This window comes from Dipodomys ordii, unplaced genomic scaffold, assembly GCF_000151885.1.
Source record: "Dipodomys ordii isolate 6190 unplaced genomic scaffold, Dord_2.0 Scaffold8, whole genome shotgun sequence".
Lineage (NCBI taxonomy): Eukaryota > Metazoa > Chordata > Mammalia > Rodentia > Heteromyidae > Dipodomys > Dipodomys ordii.
The window spans coordinates 19,461,504-19,487,078 of NW_012267224.1; the positions used below are offsets into that span (position 1 = coordinate 19,461,504).

The following is a 25,575-nucleotide window of genomic DNA, read 5'->3' on the forward strand; positions in this document are numbered from 1 at the left end:
TCCAGTAAAGTGTGTAAGTGAAGAAAGGGAAGATTTTTTTTATACTTGAGTAAAGCCTCCATTTTAAATCCCTGAAAATTCTTCTTAGGTTAACTGAGTCTTTTAAAGCACAGAACTGGGGAGGTGGAGGAGGATGGCAAATCTCAGCCAACCTGGGCTACATAGTGAGTTCAAGACCAGCCTGGTTTCACAGTTAGGAACCCAAGGGCTGGGGGATGTGGCTCAGTAGTGGAGCACTTCCTTTGCCTAGCATGCATGAGGCCCTAGATCCAGTTGTCAGTACCAAAAGCACAGAAATAGTTTAAATGCTTACCTTATTTTACCAAATTCTCTTTGCCCTAAAATTTCATTCTCTTCATACAAATTTGGCTTTAGAATCCGACACCCTATGTGGGCGGCACAGCTTCAAATGACACTGCTCCATAGGAGGCGACATTGTTACCTTAGGAATCATTTTTTTTTTTTGGAACTGGTTTTTATTTTATTTTTTATTTATTTATTTATTTTTTGGGTCCAGTCGTGGGGTCTGAACTCTGGGCCTGGGTGCTGTCCCTCACCTCTTCAGCTCAAGGCTAGCACTCTACCACTTGAGCCACAGTGTCACTTCCGGCTTTTTTCTTTTTGCTTATGTGGTGCTGAGGAATCGAACCCAGGGCCTCAGGCATGCAAGGCAAGCGCTCTACCACTGAGCCACCTTCCCAGCCCTGGAACTGGTTTTTAGAATCAGGCCCTCACTGGCTCACATTTCCAGCCCAGTTTTTCTTTTTTTTTTAAAATTGATTAGAGATGGAGTCTCCTATTTTTCGTCCCAAGCTGGCTTCAAACTGTAGCATCTCCAGATCACAGCTTCCTGAGTAACTGGGATTATGAGTGTGCACGACTGATGTCTGCTCCAAGGAATCTTCTCTTTTTGTCCTCTTATCCTTACCTCCCTACCCCAGGCTGAAAAATATTCCACTGTCCAAAACTTCAAGATTGTTTTCAAAGTGTCTTCATCACTGTGAGGAAGTAGCGTGGGTGCTTCAAGTTTCTGTAGCAGTGTGGGACTCACTCACCTCCAGAATCTCTCTACAGGTAGCTTGCCATGAGATTCCTGTTTACAGAGAATCTGAATGAAACCATTCAATAGTGATGCTTTCATTTTATTCTCCGAAAGTCTCCTGGGGAGGGCAGGATCAATTATTTAATTTGGCAGAGTAAAAAGGGTAAAACATTATTAGGATGAAAGCCACAGGAGAGAATCCTTGTGAGGAATATTATTTTTTTTGGCGGGGGGGGGGTCCGGTCGTGGGGCTTGAACTCTGGGCCTGGGCGCTGTCCCTCAGCTCTTCAGCTCAAGGCTTGTGCTCTACCACTTGAGCCACAGCACTACTTCTGGTTTTTTTTCTTTTTTGCTTTTGTGGTGCTGAGGAATCGAACCCAGGGCCTCAGGCATGCAAGGAAAGCGCTCTACCACTGAGCCACCTTTCTAGCCCTGGAATATTATTTTTCATTGGATAGTTGAATTTCTTAGAGAAAAGGGTTGCAAAAAAAAAATTAAGCTGCTAGCCTTTTGGATACTCCAATAGCAAATTCAGATTCCAGCCCCTTGCTATTCAGAGTTTATGTTTGTGCATCTCTAGTTTTCACTCTCCTAAGAGAGGTTCTTAGAGGAATGGCAGGCTTCTTTGTGCTGAATTAACTTGGTCCTAGAAAGACTGGCTGTACTAGGGCTGGAGACCCAACGGGCTTCCATGTCACCATACCAGCTGCCTTTCCTGACCACCAAGTAAGGACAGGGCAGTTACCACCAATTTAAAGTTACTTCCCAGTTCTCACCAGATGGGAAGATGCAAGCACTTAATCCAAACAAAATCTTACGTTACTAAATTGATTTCTAAAAAGTTTAATTTGAGGTCAGAATAATACAAAAATAAGATGACTAGAGACACCACATTTATATTTGTGTTTTTCATAGTAGTAACTGAGTTATAAGATAAATGAGCCAAACATTTTATGAAGCCAAATTTATTTTCACAACATGTTACATTGAAATGTGTAAAAGTGATCAACAGTAAGATGGGGAAAAGAAAAGGAAGCGTCGGACAGCTGCAGTGGCCACTAGGACCACTGGGTGGCGGTGTGATGGCTTTCCTGGCCAGGAACACCTACGTTAGCTGTGTACGAGGTGAAGCCTGGTCCACTAGCGTGCTTTATTAAGTTGTGCCAGTAACGGGGAAATGTTTTTCCTAGGGCTCATGAAATCTTGGGTTGTGATGCTTACAAGTGTGTGTACAGGTAAAGGAAGTTTTGGGGGTGCTAGTGATGGCTTTGTGCAGAATATTCTTACAAGCGGATTAAAAAAAAAAAAAAGCAGTGCCAAGAATTTATCACCAAGAACTTGTTTTAATGGCAGTGGGTCTAATGTTCCTGCATGCAGTCAGACAAACAAAAACAATGGCTCCAGTTAGCTATGGGTGGAAAGCAAGATGGTATCACAGAGGTTGTGAAGGATATAAAAAATCAGCACCGCACAGTGCTTAGTCTGGAGAGTTCTCAGCCACAGGACTGTTGGCTTGGTGCTGCCAAGAAGCACTTAGATGAGGCAGCACGACTATGTCTAGCTAGTGGCTTTTAAAAAATAAAAGGACCTGGAAGAAGCATTTTGCCTTTTCTTCTACATATTCAAATAGAAACGTGACTACAAAGCATTACAAAACCACCATTTAGGCAACATATAGTTCACTGAGATTACTTAGATTTGGATACACTGTGACAGTAATTCTCAGTAGAGATAATAATTACATTAACACAACAATGCAGTATATTTCAGTAAAAATAGAATAAATAAAATAAAAATATCTTAAGCTGTATTTAACAAGTTAATTAACAAATGAGAGGACATACAAGGCAAAGAGAACATGGCTGCCTGTTTACCGAATCACAGATATAAAGAATGCATAGATAACTGAAGGGTCACTAAGAGCTCAAGTAAAACACTGGCATCCTTTCACAAACACACACACACACACACATATACACATACACACTTTCACACTTACTTTTTTGGCCATGGCAGAAAGTATCTGAACATACTGTTTAACATAATGAATTTTACAAAATTAACCTGCATTTAGTATGCAAAGCTATTTTCCAAAACAAATCTGCAGTAAAGTTCCTAATATGTAAAGGCTATCATTCATCTTACTGCATCCTAAAATTGCATATATAAATTAGTTTGCTACTTAAAGCTAGATCAGTATCCTTGATCCTGAAAACAAACAAACAAATGTATGTCTTAAAAAAATGAATGGGGTTCTGGTAGAGATTTCCTGCAGCAAAGTGGATTCCTTGTTCAGTTTTGAAGTCTTAATCACACTACAGCGTGTCACTGTGGAGATCTGGAGGATCGCGGTCACTGAATTTTTAATAGCTTTTCACAGGCTTTCATGACGCAGTAACTTCTCATCATGTCACAGGCCACTCTGCATAGAGTACTATGCGAGTTGCTGTGAAGTATTGGATTTTTAAAAATTTTTATTTTATTGTAAAGATGCTGTACAGAGGGGTTACAGTTACATGGAAGTATGGGATTTCAAAAGGAACATCATTTTTGTCATGACATTGGATCGCCAGAAAACCCTTCCAGCGCAACAAGCAGAAGGCCTGCCACTCATCCCGTTGCATTGACTGGCGGCAAAGGGCCATGTGTCAGGAAAATCTCTACCACAACCAGCATCATCTCAGACAACCCCACAGGTTGGGACAGGCTACTGGGTGCAGATATCTGTCCTCTGTAGCACCTCTGAGGCACACTGCAGCATACGGTTCTGGACTTGGACTGGATGGGGTGTGTAGGATTCACGCGGTGTATGATTCACTGCAGAACAGACCCATGGAGGGAACTCTGAGATGGCCTGACTGTGTGTCCACATGTGTTCTTCCTGGCATGTGTGCAGGCGTTTGGAAAGGATATTCCTGACTGACTGGAGGCGGCACCACACAGCAAGAGCTGGGAATTGTGGGTCCGAGTTCTGCCTCTCTAATGAGCTTTGGTGAGATCTGGGCCAGCGGACTGAACCTTCTGGTACTTTATATTTTGAGTGCTCCCATGTATTTGGTACCTTTCCTACCCTGTAAGGCTCAAATGTGGAAAGAATGTGGAAAGCATTCTGACAAATACACAGCAGTGTGAAACGTAAAGCACTACTTTCAGAACTGGATGTTGTAAACGTTAATTTTGACAGGAAAAAGCAAAACTAATATTAGGATCGATCTCCTTAGTAACTTCTTAAGACAACAATGTCAACTAGAGTCTAAATTTGTGCACCGTGTAGTAAGTTATCTACATGAAAAGAAGCAGGAAAATGGCATTTGAGAGAAACTGTTAAGTAGTCCGTTATTCCTAGGTATATTTTTCTCTGGTATGAAAACTTGTAAGTCTTGAAAGTAAAATGGAAAAACAATACAGTGTAGTTAGTTAAGTCCAACAAGCTCTAATATTAAGTACAGAAATCTGAGAAAGGATCAACTTAAAGGTAACCAGTTGCCATGGACAATACATGATGGGCAGACAGCTCTCTGGACAGAAAAGCACTAGAGAAACTTAGGCTAGAAGCACAGTTCTGGCAGGACCACTGCTAGGCTGCACACTAACACAAACCACGTGTTTGTGAAAACCTAAAATAATGGTGTATGACAGAGATATGAGGGGTGTTTCCTCAACTCCAAATTGCATATTGGCTAGTTACCCAACTAAGGATGAAAGGTTTATGAGGAGTATTTCCTTTTTGTGTTTGGATAGAGAATGGCCATAGTGAACAATCTAGAACAATCTAGAATTTCTCTAGCTGCATTGTACAATGTAAGGCAGAGTTTGAAACATGTCCCATCCCCCCAAAATGCATGATCTTGTTAGTTTCTCTGTAAAATAATCGGTTTGAAAACCATCTGAAGAGAAAGGCTATGTTTTTTTGCTTGATTTTAATTCATCAAATTTAGTTCTTTTGAAATCATTTTGAAAGGTTCACTTTTTTTTTCTAACACTGCCCCCCACCCCCACCCCAGACAGCTGTAGACATGCAACAGGGTCCCTGTGTCAAAGCGCTCATGGAGGAGGAAAGCTGCCAGCTGCTTTCATACTGATGCCAACAGCCAATTTTTGTCAACCAACAGGTTCAATTTTATGAAAAGCTAAAATCCCAATATATCCTGTTTATACAGCAATTCATGGTAATCTGAGACTCAGTGTCCCAGTGTTTCCAGGGCTGGAAACACTGTTAGTGTTGTGCAACTCAGAGGTGGCTTTTGACATCCAGTGAGGACAGTGAGAAGAGCCCAGGCTTTGCTCGCTCTTGAGGACGCAGCGTCGGTTCACTAGGAGGGGCGTGGCACATTCTTCTCTGTGTGTGCACGAGGTCAAACTCACCATATTTACAATAAGAAAAAGACCTTCCACTGCTCATGATGTAACTGACTGACTGCAAATAAAATTACTCATGCTTCTTTTCCTATCATGTGATGGTGGCAAGACGAGAGAACATGCTTGTCTAACACTGGTGAAGGATGAATTCTCTGGAGACACAGCATCAGCCGCTGGATGGAAGGCCGGGGTTTGTTCCTTTCCTTTAGTGGAGCTATTTCCCTCAGGTCATGATGATGAATCCTTTAAGGTAGCAGCTACGGCGTTTCTGTGACAGGACGTTTCTGTTTGAGAGTGTCAATGAGGGACAGCACCCCTCGTTTTACATTGGTTGTGACTCTTCTGGTCACTGAGTCTGCTGGCGGAGGAGGCGGCCGCACTTTTTGGGAAGGTGGCCTGGCTACCAAGCACTTCTGATAGCGTAACTGAAACATACACACAGAGAAACAATTGGGTAATCCATCACGTATTCCTTCTTAGTTAATAGGTCTGCAGTTCATCACTCACACATGCAACTCTTCAAAGTTAGTGACCTGACTACTAAACATAAATCCAAGACTTTATTCTTTCTTTTTGGGTCCGGTCGTGGGGCCTGAGCTCTGGGCCTGGACGCTGTCCCTCAGCTCTTCAGCTCAAGGCTAGCGCTCTACCACTTGAGCCACAGCGCCACTTCCGGCTTTTTTCTTTTTGCTTATGTGGTGCTGAGGAATCGAACCCAGGGCCTCAAGCATGCAAGGCAAGCGCTCTATCACTGAGCCACCTTCCCAGCCCCCAAGACTTTATTCTTAATGTGGGTGTTTTAAATTCTGAAAGATCATTAGGCTCAGTGAAGATGGTTTTTGTCTTTTGCCCTCTTTCCTTCCCTCCACGCTCCTCTTCTGCTTCTCCTTTGTACTGATAGGCTGCAGTGGTTCAGTGAGCTACTGACAACAAAGGGTCAGGACAGAGCGAACGATGTGTGGAAAGATGGCAGGTGAAAGAAGACACAATTGGAATACACACACATCACTGTGAGCCGCGTTACCCCAGGCAGTGAGTACACCTCTTGCCTCTCCAATGAAAATGTCCGAAATGGGGCACTCCAAGGGAGGGTGCTGTAATGTACATGCGCAAAATGCCTGGCAATGTCAACCTGGCAGTGTTGTTCCTGCCCCTATTTTTTGCTTTCATAGAAAAAAAAAAAACGATGTACTGGAATTTCAGGACACATTTTATAATTCACCTAAAAATCCCAGTGGATTAATTTTTTCAAAATCCATTAGCAGCAGCACCATGGACAACTTTAGTTCTTCAGAAATACAACAAAATACCAACCTGCTTTTGTATCATTGAAGGATAGCACATTCTTCAGTATTAAGTGAAAAGGTTAAAATTCATCACCTTTTCCCCCTCTTACCTAAGCCCTTTAAAGTAATTCTACAACCAATTTTTAAAGATATCAACTGGGCACAGGTGGCTCACACCTGTATTTCTAGCTACTTAGAAGGCTGAGATCTGAGGATCATGGTTTAAAGCCCACCTGGGCAAGCAGTCCATGAGAGTCATCTCCAATAAACTACCCCCCAAAAAGCTGCAAGTAGCGCTATGGCTCAAGTGGTAGAGTGCTAGCCTTGAGCAAAAAAGTTCCACAGGCATCTTGACAGGTCCACATCAGCACACACACATCTAGAGCAGGAATTGATAGACAAGCAGGAGACCCTGGACTTGGAATTTCAAACTAGTCTGTAGGTAGAGCATCAATCCAAACTGTACCTAATTGATGACTTTTATAATGATTCTTCTTTGTCCTGCTCTAAATTCCACTTGGCCCTCTACTGGATCATTGTAAAATATGTCTTAAAATGAAGTAGAAGCAAAAGAATGTGTAATACTAGCTACTCAGGAGGCTGAGATCTGAGGATCCTGGTTCAAAGCCAGCCTTGGCAGGAAAGCCCATTAGATTCCTATCTCCAATTAGCCATCAAAAAGCCAGAAGTAGTGCTATGGCTCAAATGGTAGAGTGATAGCCTTAAGCATAAAAGCTTAGAGACAGTACCCAGGACTCAAGTTCAAGCTCTAGGACCGGCACACATACATACACAAATGTGTTAATACCATATTTCAGATAGAATTAATTCAGGCATATTATAGATGGAGAATTATGCAGATTTGAATCAGGAAGCCAACCCTTGGGTTAGAAAGACTGGATTTATCCAGGCACCAATGGCTCATGCCTATAATCCTAGCTACTCAGGAAGCTGAGATCTGAGGATTATGGTTGGAAACCAGCCCAGCAGGAAAGTTCATGAGGCGCTTATCTCCAATTAACTACCAGAAAGTTGGAAGTGGCTCTAAGTGGTAGAATGCTAGCCTTGAGCAAAAAAGCTCAGAGACAGTGCCCAGGCCCTGAGTTCAAGCCCCATGACCGACAAAAAAAAGCTGGCTCTAGAGCAAGGGAAGGGTGCTTGGATTTTATCCAAAGGCCTTACTCTACAATGACAGTTGCATTAATACAATGAAAATAGAAGGCAAACCAGAAAAAAGTTGTTTCCAAGAGGGAAGATTAGCCTGGAAATCTACAGACACACCATAGCCAGTGCTAATTATTTAATTGTTAGCATTTAAAAATTGTATAATGGAGGCTGAAAGCCATTCATTTTATAACACAAACCATCTGTTACGATGCATTTTGATTGCATAAAATAGTCATTATCCTCTTCTGCTTGACGGACGCCTTCCAGTGTCTACTTGCCTCCTGCAGCACTTTCACCCCTCCTACCCTACCCCTGGTTTGTAGGTCCGCTGGACTCCTGGCACTCCATTGCGCCTCCGCCCCAGTCCTGCTCCTTCGTACCCAGTGCATGAGCCTTGGGACCCTGGATCCACAGCTCTGGAGCAGAACCACCTCTCTAATGGGGCTGTGTGTGCGGGGAGCCAGAGCCTGGTGTGAGCAGCCCCCTTCCCTTTCTCCCTCCCCACCATGCCAAAGGAGTCTTACAAAAACCAATCTGCTCTCTTTTCCTGTTCCCCACCATCCCCACCTCTTACTGTTTCCTTCTCCTCATTCTCATCATAGCTGTGTGAAACAAAAAAACCAACCCCAAACCAACCAGTAGGCACAAACCAGAGAGCTCCTACTTTCCACCCTCCGGGGCACCACCTTTGCTGATTAGCACCTTCCGGTATGTCTGAGCTCTGCGTCCACTCTCCCTTTGGCAAGGCCACGCTGCCACTAATCCTCCAGCTGGATGACTGAGACCTGTTCTGAGGCGTGTCCTTCCACAGTTAGAACTGGTGTGAACACCCCAGTGGATGTAACAAACCCAGGCGGTGGAGCCACTACCCATCTGGGCTGTGTGCTGGAGCCCCTCTCTCCCAGGCTACATGCCTGACCAGCAGCTCCCTGAATGCTGTAGGCAATGATCACATAATGGCAACCATTTGTGTATCTAACCGTTTGTAAATGGAGAGTAAAAACATGGTATAAAAGGTAACTAGAATACCTGCGTGGCCCACTGGCCATGACCTGAGCGTGCAGGCTTGGCACTGCGGTGTGTGCTCAGTGAGTGAGGAGTGGATATGACGGCCGGGCAGAGTCCTGGCAATTGCTGCAACTTTACGAACACCCTACACTTGAGCTACGCTACAGCTATACACAGATTCTCTTCAATAATAAATCAACCTTAGCCTACTATATTTGTTTTGCTTTCTAAACTTTTTTTTAAACTATCTGAGCCTTTAGTAATAGCACTTAGTTTAAAATTCTCTATTCAGTGCCATTATAGATCAGGAATATGGTGTGGGGTGGATGTGTGTGACCCCCACTTCAGTCCAGCTCCTGGTCTATTTCCTTCAGTCTAAGAAACTGTTGATATCTAACCTAAAACCAGTCAACCAGCAGACCTGCCAGTTGCCTGAAGAGACCCTCCCGGTTCCCTCTCAACCAGTCCCATCCCTTCATTTCTAGCTTCCTATACTATGACAGGATTCGGGGTTATGTGACTCACCCGTCCCTGTGCAGCCCTCCCACTGTCCTCCCCCATCTCTGAGCTGAATTCCTAAACAGGATCAATTCACGGCCTGAACAAACCTCCGGTGAAGAGACACAAACGGTGGCACGAGGCCCCTAGCCATGGTGACAGCTCACCTCCCTCCACTTCTCCCCGAGACCCTGCTTGCTATGCTCCACTGCACCATGGACGTTAGGCCTAGGCTCCCACAGTCACCCTCTCCTCCTCTGTGAGACAGGATCACACTATACGGCTGAGGTTGGCCTCAAACTTGTGATCCTCCTGCCTCAGCCTCCCAAGTGCTGGGATTACAGATGTGTAGATCATATCTGGCTTAGTTCCCTTACCATCAATAAAAGTTTTTCAGAGCCTTCAGTGCAATGAATGAGAGAAGATTTTTATTTCTATTCACATACACAGTGAAGTGCCCTGGCTTTGTTACCCTGCAGTGCGGGGCCGATCCCAGGTGCTGGCATTTACCCATGTGGTACCTGGTGGACCACTCTAAATTCTCTGAGCCTCTGTTCTCCTAAAGGCAACACTGCTTACTACTACCTAACAGGGTTGTTGTAAGGATGAGTTAAAAGCTATATGAGCACAATGCACCTAAACCAACTATTTGAAATAAAAAATCACGTGGGACAGTTTACTTCCAAAGTCTCGAGCTGAGTGGTGCTGTGGCTCAAGTGGTAGAGCGCTCACCTTGAGCTGAAGAGTTCGGGGACAGTGCCCAGGCCCAGAGTTCAAGTCCCACGCCCAACAAAGAAAAAAAATCTGCAAAGTCTCGAGCTGAATGCAAATAGTAACAACTCACATACGACTAGCATTTCATCCTGAGATCAGCTTGGGCCAGAACAGGTCATCCTCAGATCTGCAGCCTGGAGGCCCATCCTGTACAGCATTAGCAGACTCACCACAGAACATGGCTCTGTCTGGCCTCGCCCAGTGTATGAGCCTCAGACTCATGAAATGCAAACTTCTTGTTAGGATCAGGATCAGCTCTTCCGCAGGAATGAGAGCGGGGTAAAAATCGCACAGGACTTTACATACCCCCATTGTTTTCTTCCTTGACATCTGCTGTTGTGCTCTCATTTCTGGGGAGGCCTACCTCACTGTGGGGGTCACTCACCATGCAGGCGGCCTGGACGGCCTCTGACACATTAGCGGCATTGGGCTCGCACCAGAACACGTGACACTCGAAGCACTGGTTCCCAGCATCCATGATGAAGGCAAACGTATGGACGTCCTTCCCGACTCCCATGAAGGACAGGAACCGCACCCGGCACTCCACCAGCACGTCCTCTTCATTCTGGAAGACACGTCCATCACTGGCTCGAGGCCAGGCACCAGGTGCCGGGCCGTGCTTTATAGGCAATGGTCACCAGAACAAACCGCACACCCAGCAGAGAGGACCTTGTATAGGCAATATGTCCAGATGAAATCAGGAAAGGACTGTGTCTTCCTAGAGAGGTAAAACAACCTAAATGCTGAGGCCACCATGATGGTGGGCTTCTCTGTCTGGTGGCTTGTCTTGCTGTGAGCTACACTGCTGCCATAAGAGGTGATGTAGGTCTGGTTCTCTCTCCACTGTACCCCAAGTCTGCGAGGTCATACAGACTTCTTACATACTCCCCAATATAGGTCACCCAGTAGCCCAAAAGCTATCTGCCCAAGGTAGCTCCAAAGGGCTTAAGAAGAGAATTCCCTGTCTCTTCATCTGCCCCTAACCAGCCACACTGAATTGCATGTCTATTAAAACCATGTAAAACCAACAAATTGACCAAACCAACCCATTTGTCAAATCATCTCCCTCCCATTCTACAAACTAACACCCATAAGAGGCAGCATGAGGAAATGTCTAGAATTCATTCTTAGGATTGCAAAAGATAGTATCCTTTGCAATAACTCTATGTAATGTCTCAAGTGGTCAACATGTCCAGATGGCCAACATTCAGATGTGAACATCCTGACTTACTAAATACACCATCAGGTGCGAGAGCAGACTTGGCAGGCAGCCCGCTGCCTGGTCTAAGTGGCCAGGAGGTTTTGAGGCAGATGCTGGAGTTAGGATTTGGGTGAAGGATGGACTGGCGGAGGGGCGGCGCATGGAAAGAGCAGCGCTGTCATACAACAAACTTGAGGAATGGAAGAAAACTCCAGTATACCTCCTGGAGAATCAGGAAGGTCAGTGACCCGTTCATAGAGATACTGAAGGTGATCTATCATGGTAGAAGAAGGGCAGGCTGATGACTTGAGGCCTTTCTAGGACAGGTGCTTCATAAGGTGTGGAGAGCTGCGGGAGCCGCGACCAAAGACGGCTGCAAAAGCAACATTGTAGCTAAAATGGCAGGGCTGCGTGGTGCGGCTGCGACCTAAGATGGCGCGGGCTCCCACCTTCCGTCTTCCCCGTGACGAGTGCTCTCTGTAAAAAACAACTCCTTATATGGCTATGACTTGGCTCCTAGTTTGCTTCTGTGTTTGCAGCCCTATCGGTATATGCCACATGGCGCTTCAGGATTGGCCATCCAGGAGGCTTATAACCGGAGCGCGGGGGTGGATGGGAAGGAGAAACAAGGAGAAACAAGGAGAAGCAGGAGAAACAGGAAGAAGCAGGAAGAAGCGGGCAGGAGAGAAGTAGGAGAAAAGAAGCTGTAAACAAGGTCCTGAATAAACCGTCTGAAAGAAGGACCTGTTGTCGCGTCATCCTTGCGGGTCGAGGCGGTCGCGACAATAAGGCACCTTGAAAGTCTGGGTTAGACTGCCTGGTTTGAAGCCTGGTCCTATACTGTGTGATGCTGGGTAAGTTACTTCATCTCTCTGTCAGTTTCTTCAAAGCACATAGTAGGATAACGAGGATTGAGAATAATGCTGTGTTCTGTTAAGTTGACCAATGATCTCTTTTATTCCTGATGGTACAAATCACTAGGCCTCTCTAACAACCCCAGCCAGCATGGTCTACAGGGACTGGCCAGACCTCAAACCCATGAGTAGGCTACAGCTAGGGACACACAATCACCACCAGCAAACAAGCAAATGAGGAAGATAGAATCAGGATCACCAAACAAAAAGGCTCCATGCCCAGAAGAAAGCAGAAGTGTACACAGTTTTGACTGACATGAAGGCCAGGGTCTTTTATGAACGAGGGTCATTTCAGTCCCAGGTAAGCACAACTCTGAATAGCTCAAGCCGTGGTGTTTGTTCTGTTTCATGGAAGACCATGATATCCAAAAGTTTCCTGTAGCCCCAATGGGCCAGTGTGGCCCACCACCCCCGCTTACCTTCTCACCAGTAACTGTCACAGTGGCATCGGCCACATTCATGTTCACCGATGGCCAATCTTCCTTGTTAGATGAGGTCATGAGATTTTCTATGGCACTATTCAGGGTGTCCATGCCTGTCAGGGGAAAGCGTGATCAAAGAAGGTCCTGGAGTGACAGACCACTCCTGAATGCAGGCCTCACCACCCAGGCCCAGCTATATATATATATATATATATATATATATATATATACACCCATCTTTGTCCTGAACACAGGCCCCTTCATCGATTCATGCTCATGTATGCACAGAAGAAACAAAATGGCTGGATTTCTAAGGGAGAGGAAGCCTAGGAGTCTCTCCAGGGGCACAGTGCCATTCGTTCTGTCTAGGATACTTGGTATACTAAGCTCAACCTTGCTCCAAAGATTTCTTGGCTCTGAGGGTGTGACCAGTCCTCAACAAGTGCTGCCTTTGTCCAAGCAGAGGGGCCTGGAGAGGAGGACCCAACAGAAGTCAGCACGTGCTAGCTGACCTTCCTTCATCCTAGGGAACATTTTTTTAATAAGGCCAGGTCCCTCACCACTTGGACATAAGTAGCAAATATTATTCAATGGGGGTGTTTTGCTGGGTGTTCCTACAGGCTTTTTTCTGGGCTGGAAGAGTAACCACTTTATTCCAGTGTAACTCACACAAGATTCACTTCCAGTGTAAAATTCATTGATTTTAAAATCTTGCATCTTTTAGGAGCCTCATCCAGCCCCTGGCTACCATACATATGTTGTCTCTCTGTCAGAGATTTGCCTGCTCTGAAAAATGCACATAAAGGGCGTACGCCATCTGAGGCTGGCTGTGACTGACTTCCTTCCCTTAGCTCAACGTTTTCAAGGTTCACTGGAGTCTTGCAGTGCTTCAATACTTCATTGCATTTTATTACCAAATAACAATTCCATTATCTACAAGTAGCATGCCTGATTTGCCCATCTGTCAGCTGATGGACATTTAAATTGTTTCCTTTTTTTTTGAAGCAAGTATGAATTTCTGTGAACAAGGTTTCAGATGGAGAGATGTCTTCCTTTCTCTAGGGTGTATGTGCAGGACAGAAGTGTTGCCACATCGTCTCTCTCCGCACTCCCCGTCTGCCCCACCCCCGCCCATCCAGCACATGAGAGTTCTGATTTCTCCACAATCTTTTCTAACCAGGTCAAAGGTCCGTTGCCCAACCCCTCTTCAGCCCCACTTGAAGACACCAAAGCCCCTCACAGGCTGTGACTACACATCTCAGGACTGCTGGGTCCCTGTAGGTGGGAGTCATGGGTCAAGCCTGTTTAGCTTGCCTGCAAAGATCACTTGTACTCTGACTGGGGGCAGGGATTGCTTTACAAGAGGATGAGGAAGTGACAACACACCTCAGCCAAGCGCTTGCAGAGCGGAAAGATCCAAGTTTTACTTACCGACTGGTCTGTCCACAGGTAACATGCCCAAGTACTGCACGTGGAACTTCTGGACCAGCTCAGTCTTTGGTGTTGGGAAATCTACTACAAGGAACAAGAGGGATGCGTAGCTCAGGGTTGCAGCCACCACTTGGCAGCTGGGAGGTTCACAGCACCCCAGGCACGATGGCCTCCTTCGGGATGCTCCATAAGAACAGTCAGGATCCTAGTCAACTTTTACCTCATGCCTGCTTCTAGGCCGGGCGCCGGTGGCTCACGCCTGTAATCCTAGCTACTCAGGAGGCTGAGATCCGAGGATCGCGGTTCAAAGCCAGCCCAGGCAAGCAAGTCCATGAAAATCTTATTCCAATAAACCACCAGAAAACTGGAAGTGGCACTGTAGCTCAAGTGGTAGAGCGCTCGCCTTGAGCTGAAGAGCGCTCAGGCCCAGAGTTCAAGCCCCACGACTGACAAAAAACCCAAAAAACCAAAAAAAACCCTGCTCTGTCTCTCTGATGATCACGAAGAAGCAGCTTTTGATTACCTGTCTGTTGTATGTGGCTGATGCTCAGAGTCCAGTCACAAAGGGTAGAGACACAGGAAGAATAACTAGAGATCCCCCCAAACCAAAAATCCATGTCCTTACCCAATCCATGCATGTGAGTTATACAACACCACTAACAACTATCTATAATCTTGTCCAACAGCAACAAAACTAGCCAGCCCTTGGCACCTAACACTCCTGGCACCAAACCAACTCTGGGGCCTTGTGGGATCTCACATTTGTGGGTCTGAGTGTGCTTTTTAGAGAAACTCATAACACTAGAGAACCACCCAAGACCGCGGTGTCTTGCCAGGATGGAGACGCCATGATGGGGGGACGCAGCTGACCTACCTTGCAAAGGGACGTCCAGGTTCACGTTGGTCCTCTCCTGTAGGGAGCTGCAGGCCAGGGCTTTGGCATTCTTCCTTTCGGCCATAATCTGGAGATGAAGGATCCAGCACAGGTGGTTAAAGGCTCTCACGTGTCTGGCCAGGACAGCCAGAGTCTGAGTTGATTTTATTCTGACTTAATTTAGCTTAAATTATTAGCCTCATTGTGATTACTGTGTCTCTGGACTACGTAGCTTTTTTTTGGCTGGGGCTTGAACTCAGGGCCTACGCACTGCCCTTACGCTTTTTTTGCTCAAGGATAATGCTCTACCACTTGAGCCACAGCTCCATTTCCTGCTTTTTGGTGGTTAGTTGGAAATAAGAGCCTTAGGGACTTTTTCACCTGGGCTGGCTTAGAACTAGAATCCTCAGATGTCAGCATCCTGAGAAGCTAGAATTGCAGGTGTGAGCCACCAATGCCCAGTTGGACTAGATATTTTGATGAGAATTTTATTTTCTCTGGGGATAGGCAGTGAACTGTTTCTCAAGGTAACTGTCCCTTCATTGTTTGGAATTTATTTCTTCCATTTACCAGGCTCCTGCCTTTGCTGAAAACCATCCCACATGCCTGAGCCGGGGACTCCCCAATGGTCAGTGGGATACAGAGTAGCAGACTTCCTTGTGCTCGTATATGCTGACATGTACATACTCTTTTCAGGGCACATAGAGTATATGGGTTCAAATTCTACCTCTGCCACTTATTAGCTATGAGACCTTGGGCAGGTTATCTGACCTGTGTGTCTCATTCTCTCAACTGCATATGAAGTGACAATAATATTTAGGTCACAGGGCAGTTCTGAGGATTAAAGGAATATGTCTAGCAGTTGGCAGGCTCAGTAATGTCAGCTGCTATAATATCTCAACCCCTAGTCTAAGCTTTCCATTCATGGTAACAAAGTCACTCCTGGGTTAGAGGCATGGCTCAGGTGGTAGAGGGCCAGTCAATGAACAAAAGCGTCAGATACCCAGCTCGAGTCCTGATTTTGGGGAAAAAAAAAAAAAAACCAAAACCAAAAATCACTCCCAAGCTCCACTGAGCCTAGCTCTCCAGCTCTGTGTACTGGACAGAGCCAGTGGCTCCCAGTGTAATCTTAGCTACTCAGGAGGCTGAGATCTGAGGATCGCAGTTCAAAGCCAGGCTGGGCAGAAAAAGTCCATTTATCTCCAACAAACCACCAGAAAACTGGAAGTGGTGTTGTGGCTCAAGTGGTACAGTGCTCACCTTGAGCTGAAGCGCTGAGGGACAGTGCCAGGCCAGAGTTCAAGCCCCACAACCAAAAAAAAAAAAAAAAAAGCCACACTATTGCTGACATGTAGTATGTAGTTATGTCTACATGGCTGTGTCTGCATGAGGCATGGACAGAGTTTTCTCTTTATTTTCTAAACAATACAGCTTAATAATAACTTATCCAGCATTTGCATTACGAGTTATGAGTAATCTCAAGCTGACTTAAAGTATAAAGCGGATGTGTGCAGGCTGCATGCTCTGATGTCACATGGTATCTGTCCAAGGACACTGGCACTTGCTGAGGTTTGGCTACCAATGCCTGGTAGCTTTGAAAGGTCCCTGGGCTGCATAGCACTATGCTCACTTCTTCCTAAAGCAATGTGCAGGGCAGCTCCCAGCCTTTGCCTTCCTTTACCAGCCTGAGCAGTGAGACGGAAGAACCCAATGGACCACTGTCCAGGACCTGCCTTACCTTGGAACAAATCTCGTGAAGACTCGTGGCGATGGCTTTGGCTGGTGTGTCACATCGAAATACATGACATTTCAAAATTCTCGTATCTTTGTCTCTTGCTACATAAGCAAAGTCCCTGTGCAAATGAAATTCATCAGGGCATTAGACAAAAGGAATCTCTTACCAACCTTCTCTAGTTACGAACATTCACGGAGCTAGCAGCAGTATGGCAGCGGTGATGATTTATTTGGAAAACAAAATTTCAGCAGCTACAGAGGCACAGGTTTATGGATGTCAGGAATTCATTTCTACATCGCTACAGTCTCCTGAATGAGTACTGAACTGTGCAGAACCTTTCCATACAGCGTAATAACAGACATGATTATACAACAGAACACATGCTCGGGGAGATTTTGGACTGCATGAGTGACAGCGACAGACATGGCGGACGAGAAGCACAATAGGCTCTGATGATGAACACGTGCACAGCGGATGGGCCAGCCCACAGCTGCTTGAGAAAGTTGATGGGCAATAGGATGGCAGAGACCCCGCGGGCTGCAATCCCACCAGCAGTGCCTGATTCTGCCAAACACTTCCCTGCTCCAGTCCTGCATCGCTTGGCTCAGACACCACGGTAAACAAGTGGCCAAGGTTGGATTCTAGCTCGTGCTTTATTGATGAAAGGGTATCCACTAAGATTATGACTTGGCTCCCAAAGAACCCTCTGATAAATTTCTCATGGTTACTCAGTGCTGAAGTGTTTATGAAGAATAAACGCCCAGCTTTACTCACCCAGTCACGGGTCATGATGATTGATGTGCACACGATGCTAAGCTGAGACACTGTTGTGTCAACACAGCTACAGATCTTTGCTTGTTTCTTTTGAGATAGGGTTTCACTATGCAGCTGGGCTGGCCAGAAACTGGCAATCCTCCCTGAGCCTTCTGTGTGCTGGGATTACAGGTGTGTACCATCACGCCAGGCAAATAATTTCACTGTTAAATTGTTACTCTTAATGGAAGAGTGGGTGGTCTTTTCAGATGGACAGGTTCTTCTCAAGATAGTTGTATTTACCTGGAAAGGCAGAGGGAGCTACTCCTGGAGACAGGTGTCCATCTGGAATCCTTAGCCAGAAGAAATGTGGGGTTCAGGTGAGCTCTTTGGTTGGACTTCCTAATCTAGGCTCTAAGCCTGTCAGTCCTCACAGCCTGTCCACCACTGGCCTTGATACCTGCCCCCAACCTCCTCCTGCTTCTGCACAGTACATCAGTTAGGGTCTCCCCAGGAGACCCAATTCCATGTTTGGCCCATCTTACCACCTGGACATCTCCTGAACTGCTCCCCTCACTCCCTCTTTCTAGCCTGGCCAGGACTCAGCATTGTAGCAGGTTTTTGTCCCCTGCCTTTGCTCACACCATCTTCACCCTGCTGCCACTGCTGCCCAGTGAAGCTGAAAGCGAACCCTTTCTCTGCGCTCCCTGGCTTCCTGGACACACGCTATCCCCAGTGCACTGGGCACCAGAGTATCTAGTTTGTCTTCCGTGCACGTTCTCAAAGCTCCACGAAGGAGGTGTGTACCTTTATTCATCCCCAATGCTTGGTGTAGGTTGGGTGTAATAGGTAAGCACAGTTCAGCCCTAGGACTCAGGCCTGTCCACACGCCCCTCACCTGGCCATATGGGTCTGGGTGAGGAGCTACAGACTTTGGGAGGCCCGCCCCTTGAGGGGTGGGTATAGTCTCTTGCTTCCTGTCCTAGTCTCACCCACTATCAAGGCCATACATTCACTGAAAAAAGAAGCAACTCAGGCCTGGCGCTGGTGGCTCACGCCTGTAATCCTAGCTACTCAGGAGGCTGAGATCTGAGGATCACGGTTCAAAGCCAGCCCAGGCAGGAGAGACTGTGAGACTCCTATCTCCAATAAACCACCAGAAAACTGGAAGTGGCACTGTAGCTCAAGTGGTAGAGCGCTCGCCTTGAGCTGAAGAGCTGAGGGACAGCGCCCAGGCCCAGAGTTCAAGCCCCATGACCAACAACAAAAAAAAAGAAGCAACTCATCCAGGTGCTGATGGCTCACGCCTGTAGCCCTAGATACTCAGGAAGTTGAGATCTGAGGATCAGCATTTAAAGACAGCCCAGGGAGGCAAGTCAGTGACTCATCTCCAATTAATCATAGACAAAGCCAGAAGTGGCACAATGGCTCAAGTGGTAGAGCGCTAGTCTTGAGCAAGAAAGGAGCTTGGGGACAGCACCTAGGCCCTGAGTTCAAGTCCTAGGAGCAGCCAAAAAAAACCCCACCCAAACCAAAACCGACAGAACTCATGGTTTTAGGGACCTTGCACCATGTGCTCATGGGAAGTCTGAGTCTCTGTCCCCTCCCTCTTGCTGCACTCACGACCCTGATGCATCATAAAGCGACAATGTCTCACATAAGGCTTTCTTTACATTTCCACTGCCGTTTTTGGAGGCTGAATTTCTCTGAGGCTTCCCAGGGTTACCTATAGGAAGTCCTGGACAGTATTCCCACCAACCTTCCAGCCCCGTCCCCGGCTGAGCTCTCCCTCTGCTCCAGAAGAGGTGTGCTGCCATGTGTACTTGTTGTGGCCCCCACTGCCCAGAGCGCGGCCCACCACGGAGGCCTGCTGGCCCTCTGTCTCATGGCATGTAAATCCAGCGACATAAAGGAGGTGCATTTGGTTACTCAGCAGGGCTTGGCTGTGTCCATCCCAAGACACAAGAAGGGACAGCCAGGACAGAGGTCAGGACTCAGGTAACCCAGTGTCACGTCTCATTCCAGATCCTCTTAGCTCTGTGGGAGGCCATCCCTAATCCCCCAAAGCAAAAGCCAGCACTTCTGGAGCACTGACAAATGCCACAAGTGGAAAATTCCGCAGCATGAAACCTCTCTGTTTGCACAAACTTATTCAAATATTGTGAAAATTCCCTTTAGGTAATGTGAACCAAGCGTGTAGACTTGGATCCTATCCCCAAGATATGTCATCTGTATATGCAAACATTCCACAATCTGAAGAAAGAACAAATCTAAAGCCTTGAACCGCTCTGCTGAGAAGCATCTTGGACCAGGGACAGACAGCCTGTACAACCTTGGACACGGGTTTTAACCTCGTCCATAAATGAGGGGTGACAGGCTTCATTTCCTAGTCCTTCTCAGGCTCACCCACTGGAAGAGACTCTTGGGGTGAATGGAAGTTTCTAGAGCCTCTAGTGTCCCCATGACTGCTAAAGGCTCCCGGGTTACAGCAGCGAAGATGAAACAGGCCTCAGGGATCCCTCCTGTCAGACTTCAGCAATGTGTCCTTTGTTCTTCCTTATGTAGCCCTTTGGGCACTATTTTGAAAATTATTAGTATGAATCTTCATGTTCTTTCAGCGGAGGGTGGAAGGTGATGGACAGCCTGAAGGGAAACCCTTTGGAATCCGCATCTTCCCAAAGGAGACGCTTGGCAGCCTCAGGCTGTTTTGAAAGAGCCTTAGATCTTTTCCTGTTCCCTGTCAGGTATGAGGCACAAGTTCATCAGTCCCTGTGGCTAGCCGAGTAGCCAGCCCTCCTGCAGCTCCACTGGCCTCTCTCTCTCTCTCTCCTGGCTCCTTGGAGGGTCTGCATGCTGCCTTCTGTGCCCCCGAGCCTTCCTGAAACAGCTGAGGTGAACAGGAATGCTGCAGAGCCCTGCCGGGGCTGCAGCATCACATCTCTTTAGAGTTGCTGGTTGCATCTCAGCCTTCCACAGAGTTCAGTGTCAGAGAGATGGGATTCTCTGCCCCACCCAGGTGGCTGGTGGCTCACATACATAGCACATTCCTGGCCCCAAGGATCACCAAGCCACGGCCAGAACAGGACCCCTGTTTTCCCACAGAGTCTTCTAGACCTTTGTCTGAGATGACATTTAGCAACAGGAACCGTTTCTGCCCCTTGCTCCAGCTTACTGCGCACCATGCTGGATGAGGAACCATCTGCCCAACCCTGAGTGGGGAGTTTCATTGCTGAAGCTTCTTCAAGCCAGTAAGGGCGATCGCACCTTTCCCCTTTGATTACTGAGCCTTGGGCTTCCATGCCTTTTGTTCTTGTCCTGCTGCTGCTTTCCCCAGTAATTATTCCCCCAGAGGCTCAGCCTCCAATTCTGCCGCAGAAAAATGTCAGCACTGAGACATCTTTGACAGCCTCAAATTTCTTAATGGCAAAGAAAAAAAAAAAAAGATGGAAGGTTGCTTTCATTATTCTTAGCTCCACAGCACTCCAACTGCCCCACAGGGGCCTGCGCCATCTTTATGGTGAGAATGAATAAACAGTTCTTTACTCAGTTGCGTTCTAGTAAAAATAAAAATGTCCAAGATAGGGGCTGGGAAGTTGGCTCAGTGGTAGAGCGCTTGCCTTGCATGCCTGAGGCCCTGGGTTCGATTCCTCAGCACCACATAAGCAAAAAGAAAAAAGCCGGAAGTGGTGCTGTGGCTCAAGTGGTAGAGCGCTAGCCTTGAGCTGAAAAGCTGAGGGACAGCACCCAGGCCCAGACTTCAGGCCCCATGACTGGACAAACCCCCCAAAAAATGTCCAAGATAGAACAATTTGCCCCTTTTCTTAAGTTTCTCCCCTTCAACTCTCTTAGGGTAAATGGAATTTCCGTATGTTTATTGTTCCTCTATAGGAATTTAAGAAGTGTTTCAGGACTCTTAGCTGTTGTATTGGCTAACCTCCGTCCCTTCCAAGCAGTTCCCACAGGTGGACCCTGGAGGAACTCAGGGGTAGGAAATCCTTTATCCCTAACAAATCAGCCTGACCTGTTGTTGGAAAGGTTCTTTTCTCCTTTCCATCTTAGACTTTCCTTTTTCCTCCCTTTTCCCCAGTAATGAGATTTAAGCTCAGTGTTCTACAATCTTCACCTGTTGGTTGTTGTTTTGGGGTTTTTTTTGGCCTGTGCCAGTCTTGGACTATGATCCACCTCTCACATAGATGGGATGATAGGTGTGTTTTACCATATTTGGCTTGTTCTTTGAGCTGGAGGGGCCTTGCTAGCACATATTCTCTCTCTCTCTCTCTCTTTCCCCCTCTCTTTGGCCTAGGGTGGCTTCAATCACTGTTTCCTGGACAGCTGGGATGAGTTACTGTGCCTTACAATATTTTTCTGAATGAAATACTGACACTTGCTTCTCTGCAACTTTTGCTTGTTGGATATAGCTTTTCTTTCTGGAGAGGCTCAGAACAAGCTGACCTCATCAGCTACACAATGGTCTGTGTGGCTGGCTGTGTCTCTCCCTTCCATAGTTCCTATTAGACTCGCTTTCTCTTCATCTCCGCTGGTGATATTCCTCACCAAGGCTCCACAGTTTGATAACATCTTTCACATAATTTGTATTTGCTCAAGTCAAATACAGGTTTTCTGCAGGGAATGTGTGGAGTCTGGTCCTTGACAGGCACTTGATAAATGGGACTTAACATTACAGAACCAGGAAAAAGAAGTCACACTTTCCTCCCAGCTCATCTGTGGTGGAAGCTGGAAACAGGCAGACTTGTTCCCAGTACACAGGGCTAGGTCCCACCTACAAGTAAGCATCAGGAAGGGGCCTTTCTAGCTCTTTCTGACAAAGGCTGTGCGTTTGCTTTGGATCTGACATGAACTCAGAGGGCAGTCCCTTCCCTTCCCAAGCACTAGGTGATGAGGGCAGCTCATGGCGAGGGGAAGTGGCAGCCAGCCAGGGCAGTCTTTCCACAGTGAGGCCTAGGAAACACTTCTCCTTTACTCTGCAGCCCCCAGCCAGGCAGGGTTTGCCTGACACAGATGCCAGCACAGAGATGCCTGCCTGCCTCTTCCTTATGCCCAGCAATGACCACAATCCGTCCTTGAAGGAGAAAACTCCCCCAGCACCCTTCTTCCATCAAAATGACGGTTTTAGGAAGCGACAGAGCTAGAAGTGCAGAGACTGTAGCTCTCAACAGTCAGGCAAGGGGTGACAGTGACAATGGTGCTTGAGGTCTGTGTCCCTTCCATGGCCACAGTCCCCCTGCAGTGGCGAGGAAGAAGTGCTCCACGCACGGGGCCAGCGGCCCAGTGCCAAACCCTGCAGAACACACCTCCCGAGAACACGTCCTGTAAGCCCTAAGCTAGAGTGTCCCTCAGCATGCAGCGCATGCAACCCGAACATTTCTATCCTGTGCGCTCCCTCCCACGCTCATTCGATTTTTTTCAGCTGGTCCCTCGGCCCATCACCTTCCCCAAACAGGGTCACACAAGCAGAGGATGAGGGGCATTGGTGGTAATGATGGTGATACATGGTGAAACAGAACCAGCTGTGCCTGTGAAAGGCCGGGCTGGCAGACAATGGCGCTAGCATGGAGGAAGCGTGAGCTGCAGACATGGAGGGCGGCGCGGGGTGTTACCTCTCTCTGAATCCGGGCAGGCATGAGGGAACAGAGCAGAAACAACAGTTAGCATTCACACGGCACCCAGTGAATAAGAGCAGCTCCTCAGCACCAGCCCTGTTTTATTTCCCAACTATGCAGCAATTAATAGCCTGCCACTGCTTATTTTAGCCGAACCCTCTCAACCCAGAACAGTGTATTTTGAGCCACATTACGATGAAGCCAAGAGATGCCAGCTGAATTTACAGAGGCAACATATCAACTGGGGGAGGTAAGCGGGCTTAAAATACCCCAGTGAAACACAGGCAACTGCTCACAGTAAACTCTAGCAGACGGCTTTGCTTGCTCCCAAAACAGGGACAGGGATGGGGCGCAGCCTTACCTGCTTGTCAGGCTTTCTATGGGCAGCAGGTGCATCAGGACATATGGGGAGGAGCAGAGATGAAGGGCAAGGGTTGGGGTAGGGAGCAGGGGACAGGAGGTGGAAGCTTGCAGGGGAGGGGCAGATAGGTGATGAAGGCAGGCAGGTGTGGGCAGAGCAGCACATTTTGAGTTCCACCCCCCCCCAGAGCTGCCTGGGGGTCCCTCATTAAGTCCTCTTGTCACAGACAATTGGAGGGACACAAGGGCAGCCTCTCCCCCACCAAGAAAGACATACATGCATAGAACACTTGATTGAAGAGGTGGGGAGCCCAAGATAGATAGAAGGAAAGGAAGAAGTGCAAAATTCCTGGGGAGCTGCTCTCCTGCATCCTGCAGCCAGGGCCCCAAAGGTCCAGCAGGGCCCTGCAGGACAGGAGATGATCCACACAGCAGTGGCACAGAAAGGTAGAGCTGCACACCACATCACAGACAATGACTGTGACATGCCATTACATGAGAGGAAGAAACTAGCACACCCGAGATGCCATCTGAAGTGAAAAAGGGAGTCTCAAGTGAAAAACCACAAGTAAACAGAATTGAGGTTCCCAGGCAGAAAAGTCTGTGTTAGCCTTGAGCAAATTAGCCAAGCGAGAATATGGGGCTTTGAGTTTGAGCCCCAGTATCAGCACAAAACAACAACAACAACAGAATAAAGAAGGGAGATGAAATGCTAGGCATGTCACAAAGGTGCAATGGCCCGCATCATGACCATGGTCACCACGATGTCGTCTAGTGGTTCACATCTCAGCCACACAGTACTGAGTGGTACTGGTGATGAATCATCTCCTGTGGAGGGACCGTGACCTGGAGGAGGGGCAATGGCCTCCCTCCCAGAGGGGAGGTGGTGCTGGAATCCCCTCTGCTCAGTCCTTCTGCATCCCCAAAGGTCCTCCTGCATCTAGGAAAGTCTATCTTCAGAGGAAACCTAGATTACCAGCAAAGGAACCAAAGACTACATGCTAATTGCACAAATCTCCTCATCCTCCAGGAGTCCTCCCGCCTGGGAGGAGAGGCGCTGAGAAGATGCTGGTTCAGATGTCATCAGAAAGTGCTTTGAGAGGAACCAAAAGCTCTCCATTTCTCCTTTTATAAAACTTTTATTTTTTGTTTGTGCTGGTCAGGGACTTGAACTCCAGGCCTCACGGTTCTTCTCTCTCCACTCTCAGATTTGTCTGCTCAGGCTGGCTTTGAACTGCAATCTCAGATCTGAGCCTCCTGAGAAGTTAGGATTATAGATAAGAGCCACTAGTGCCTGGCTTTTTCTTCTGTTTCTTTTTATGCTACTGGGCTTTGAACTCAGGGTTAGTTACGCTTGGTAGGCAGGTGCTCCACTATTGGTGCCACACCTGAGCCCCTGGCTGCCACTCCTCCTTTTTTTGCTTTTTTTTAATTATTTTTTTTTTGTCGGCCATGGGGCTTGAACTCTGGGCCTGGGCGCTGTCCCTCAGCTCTTCAGCTCAAGGCGAGCGCTCTACCACTTGAGCTACAGCGCCACTTCTGGTTTTCTGGTGGTTTATTGGAGATAGGAGTCTCACGGTCTCTCCTGCCCGGGCTGGCTTTGAACCGAGATCCTCAGATCTCAGCCTCCTCAGTAGCTAGGATTACAGGCATGAGCCACCAGCGCCCGGCTTTGCTTTATTTTTTTATTTTTATTTTTTCCAGGGCCTTGCGCGCGCCGGGCGGGCACCCTTCTGCTGGGCTAAACCCTCAGCCCCTTTGCTTTATTTTTAAAAAATAGGGTCTTTATGTTTTTGTTGAAGGCAAAAGACTGAGAACTTCCTACTTCTACCTCCTGTAAAGTGAGATTACAGGTGTGCCCCACCATGTCTTGCTTATTTTTGAGATAGAATCTTCTTGGCTTTTTTTTTTTTTTTGCCTAGACTGGCCTTGAACTGAGATTCTTCCCATATCTACCTCTGGAGAAACTGGGACAAAAGGCATAAGCTTCCATCTCCAGTCCTTTAATTTCTCATTCTTCATATAATGTCTTTGTCTGATGTATGACAAACTTGGCCAAATGGCTCTAAATCTAAAGATCTTAGCATATGATGTGCTTCTTTTGTCTATAACTATTACTTTTTGCCCCAT

The 25,575-nt window shown here is 47.2% G+C and overlaps 1 protein-coding gene across 7 annotated transcripts in view; it reads right to left on the reverse strand.

Annotated features, from left to right (window-relative positions):
* Positions 1 to 1,991: 1,991 nt before the first annotated feature.
* Positions 1,992 to 25,575, reverse strand: part of Apbb2 (amyloid beta (A4) precursor protein-binding, family B, member 2) — a 278,787-nt gene continuing 255,203 nt past the window's right edge. For 3 of the 7 annotated variants that reach the window (XM_013009103.1, XM_013009098.1, XM_013009099.1), the window contains 7 exons: positions 23,083 to 23,088; positions 16,715 to 16,829; positions 14,977 to 15,064; positions 14,103 to 14,186; positions 12,669 to 12,784; positions 10,520 to 10,699; positions 1,992 to 5,826 (listed from right to left, as the gene is read on the reverse strand). In XM_013009103.1, the coding sequence (XP_012864557.1) occupies positions 5,659 to 5,826; positions 10,520 to 10,699; positions 12,669 to 12,784; positions 14,103 to 14,186; positions 14,977 to 15,064; positions 16,715 to 16,829; positions 23,083 to 23,088 (757 nt within the window). In that variant the 3' untranslated portion in view covers positions 1,992 to 5,658. The remainder of the gene's footprint in view (positions 5,827 to 10,519; positions 10,700 to 12,668; positions 12,785 to 14,102; positions 14,187 to 14,976; positions 15,065 to 16,714; positions 16,830 to 23,082; positions 23,089 to 25,575) is intronic. The other 4 variants (XM_013009101.1, XM_013009104.1, XM_013009105.1 and 1 more) reach the window with 2 other exon arrangements.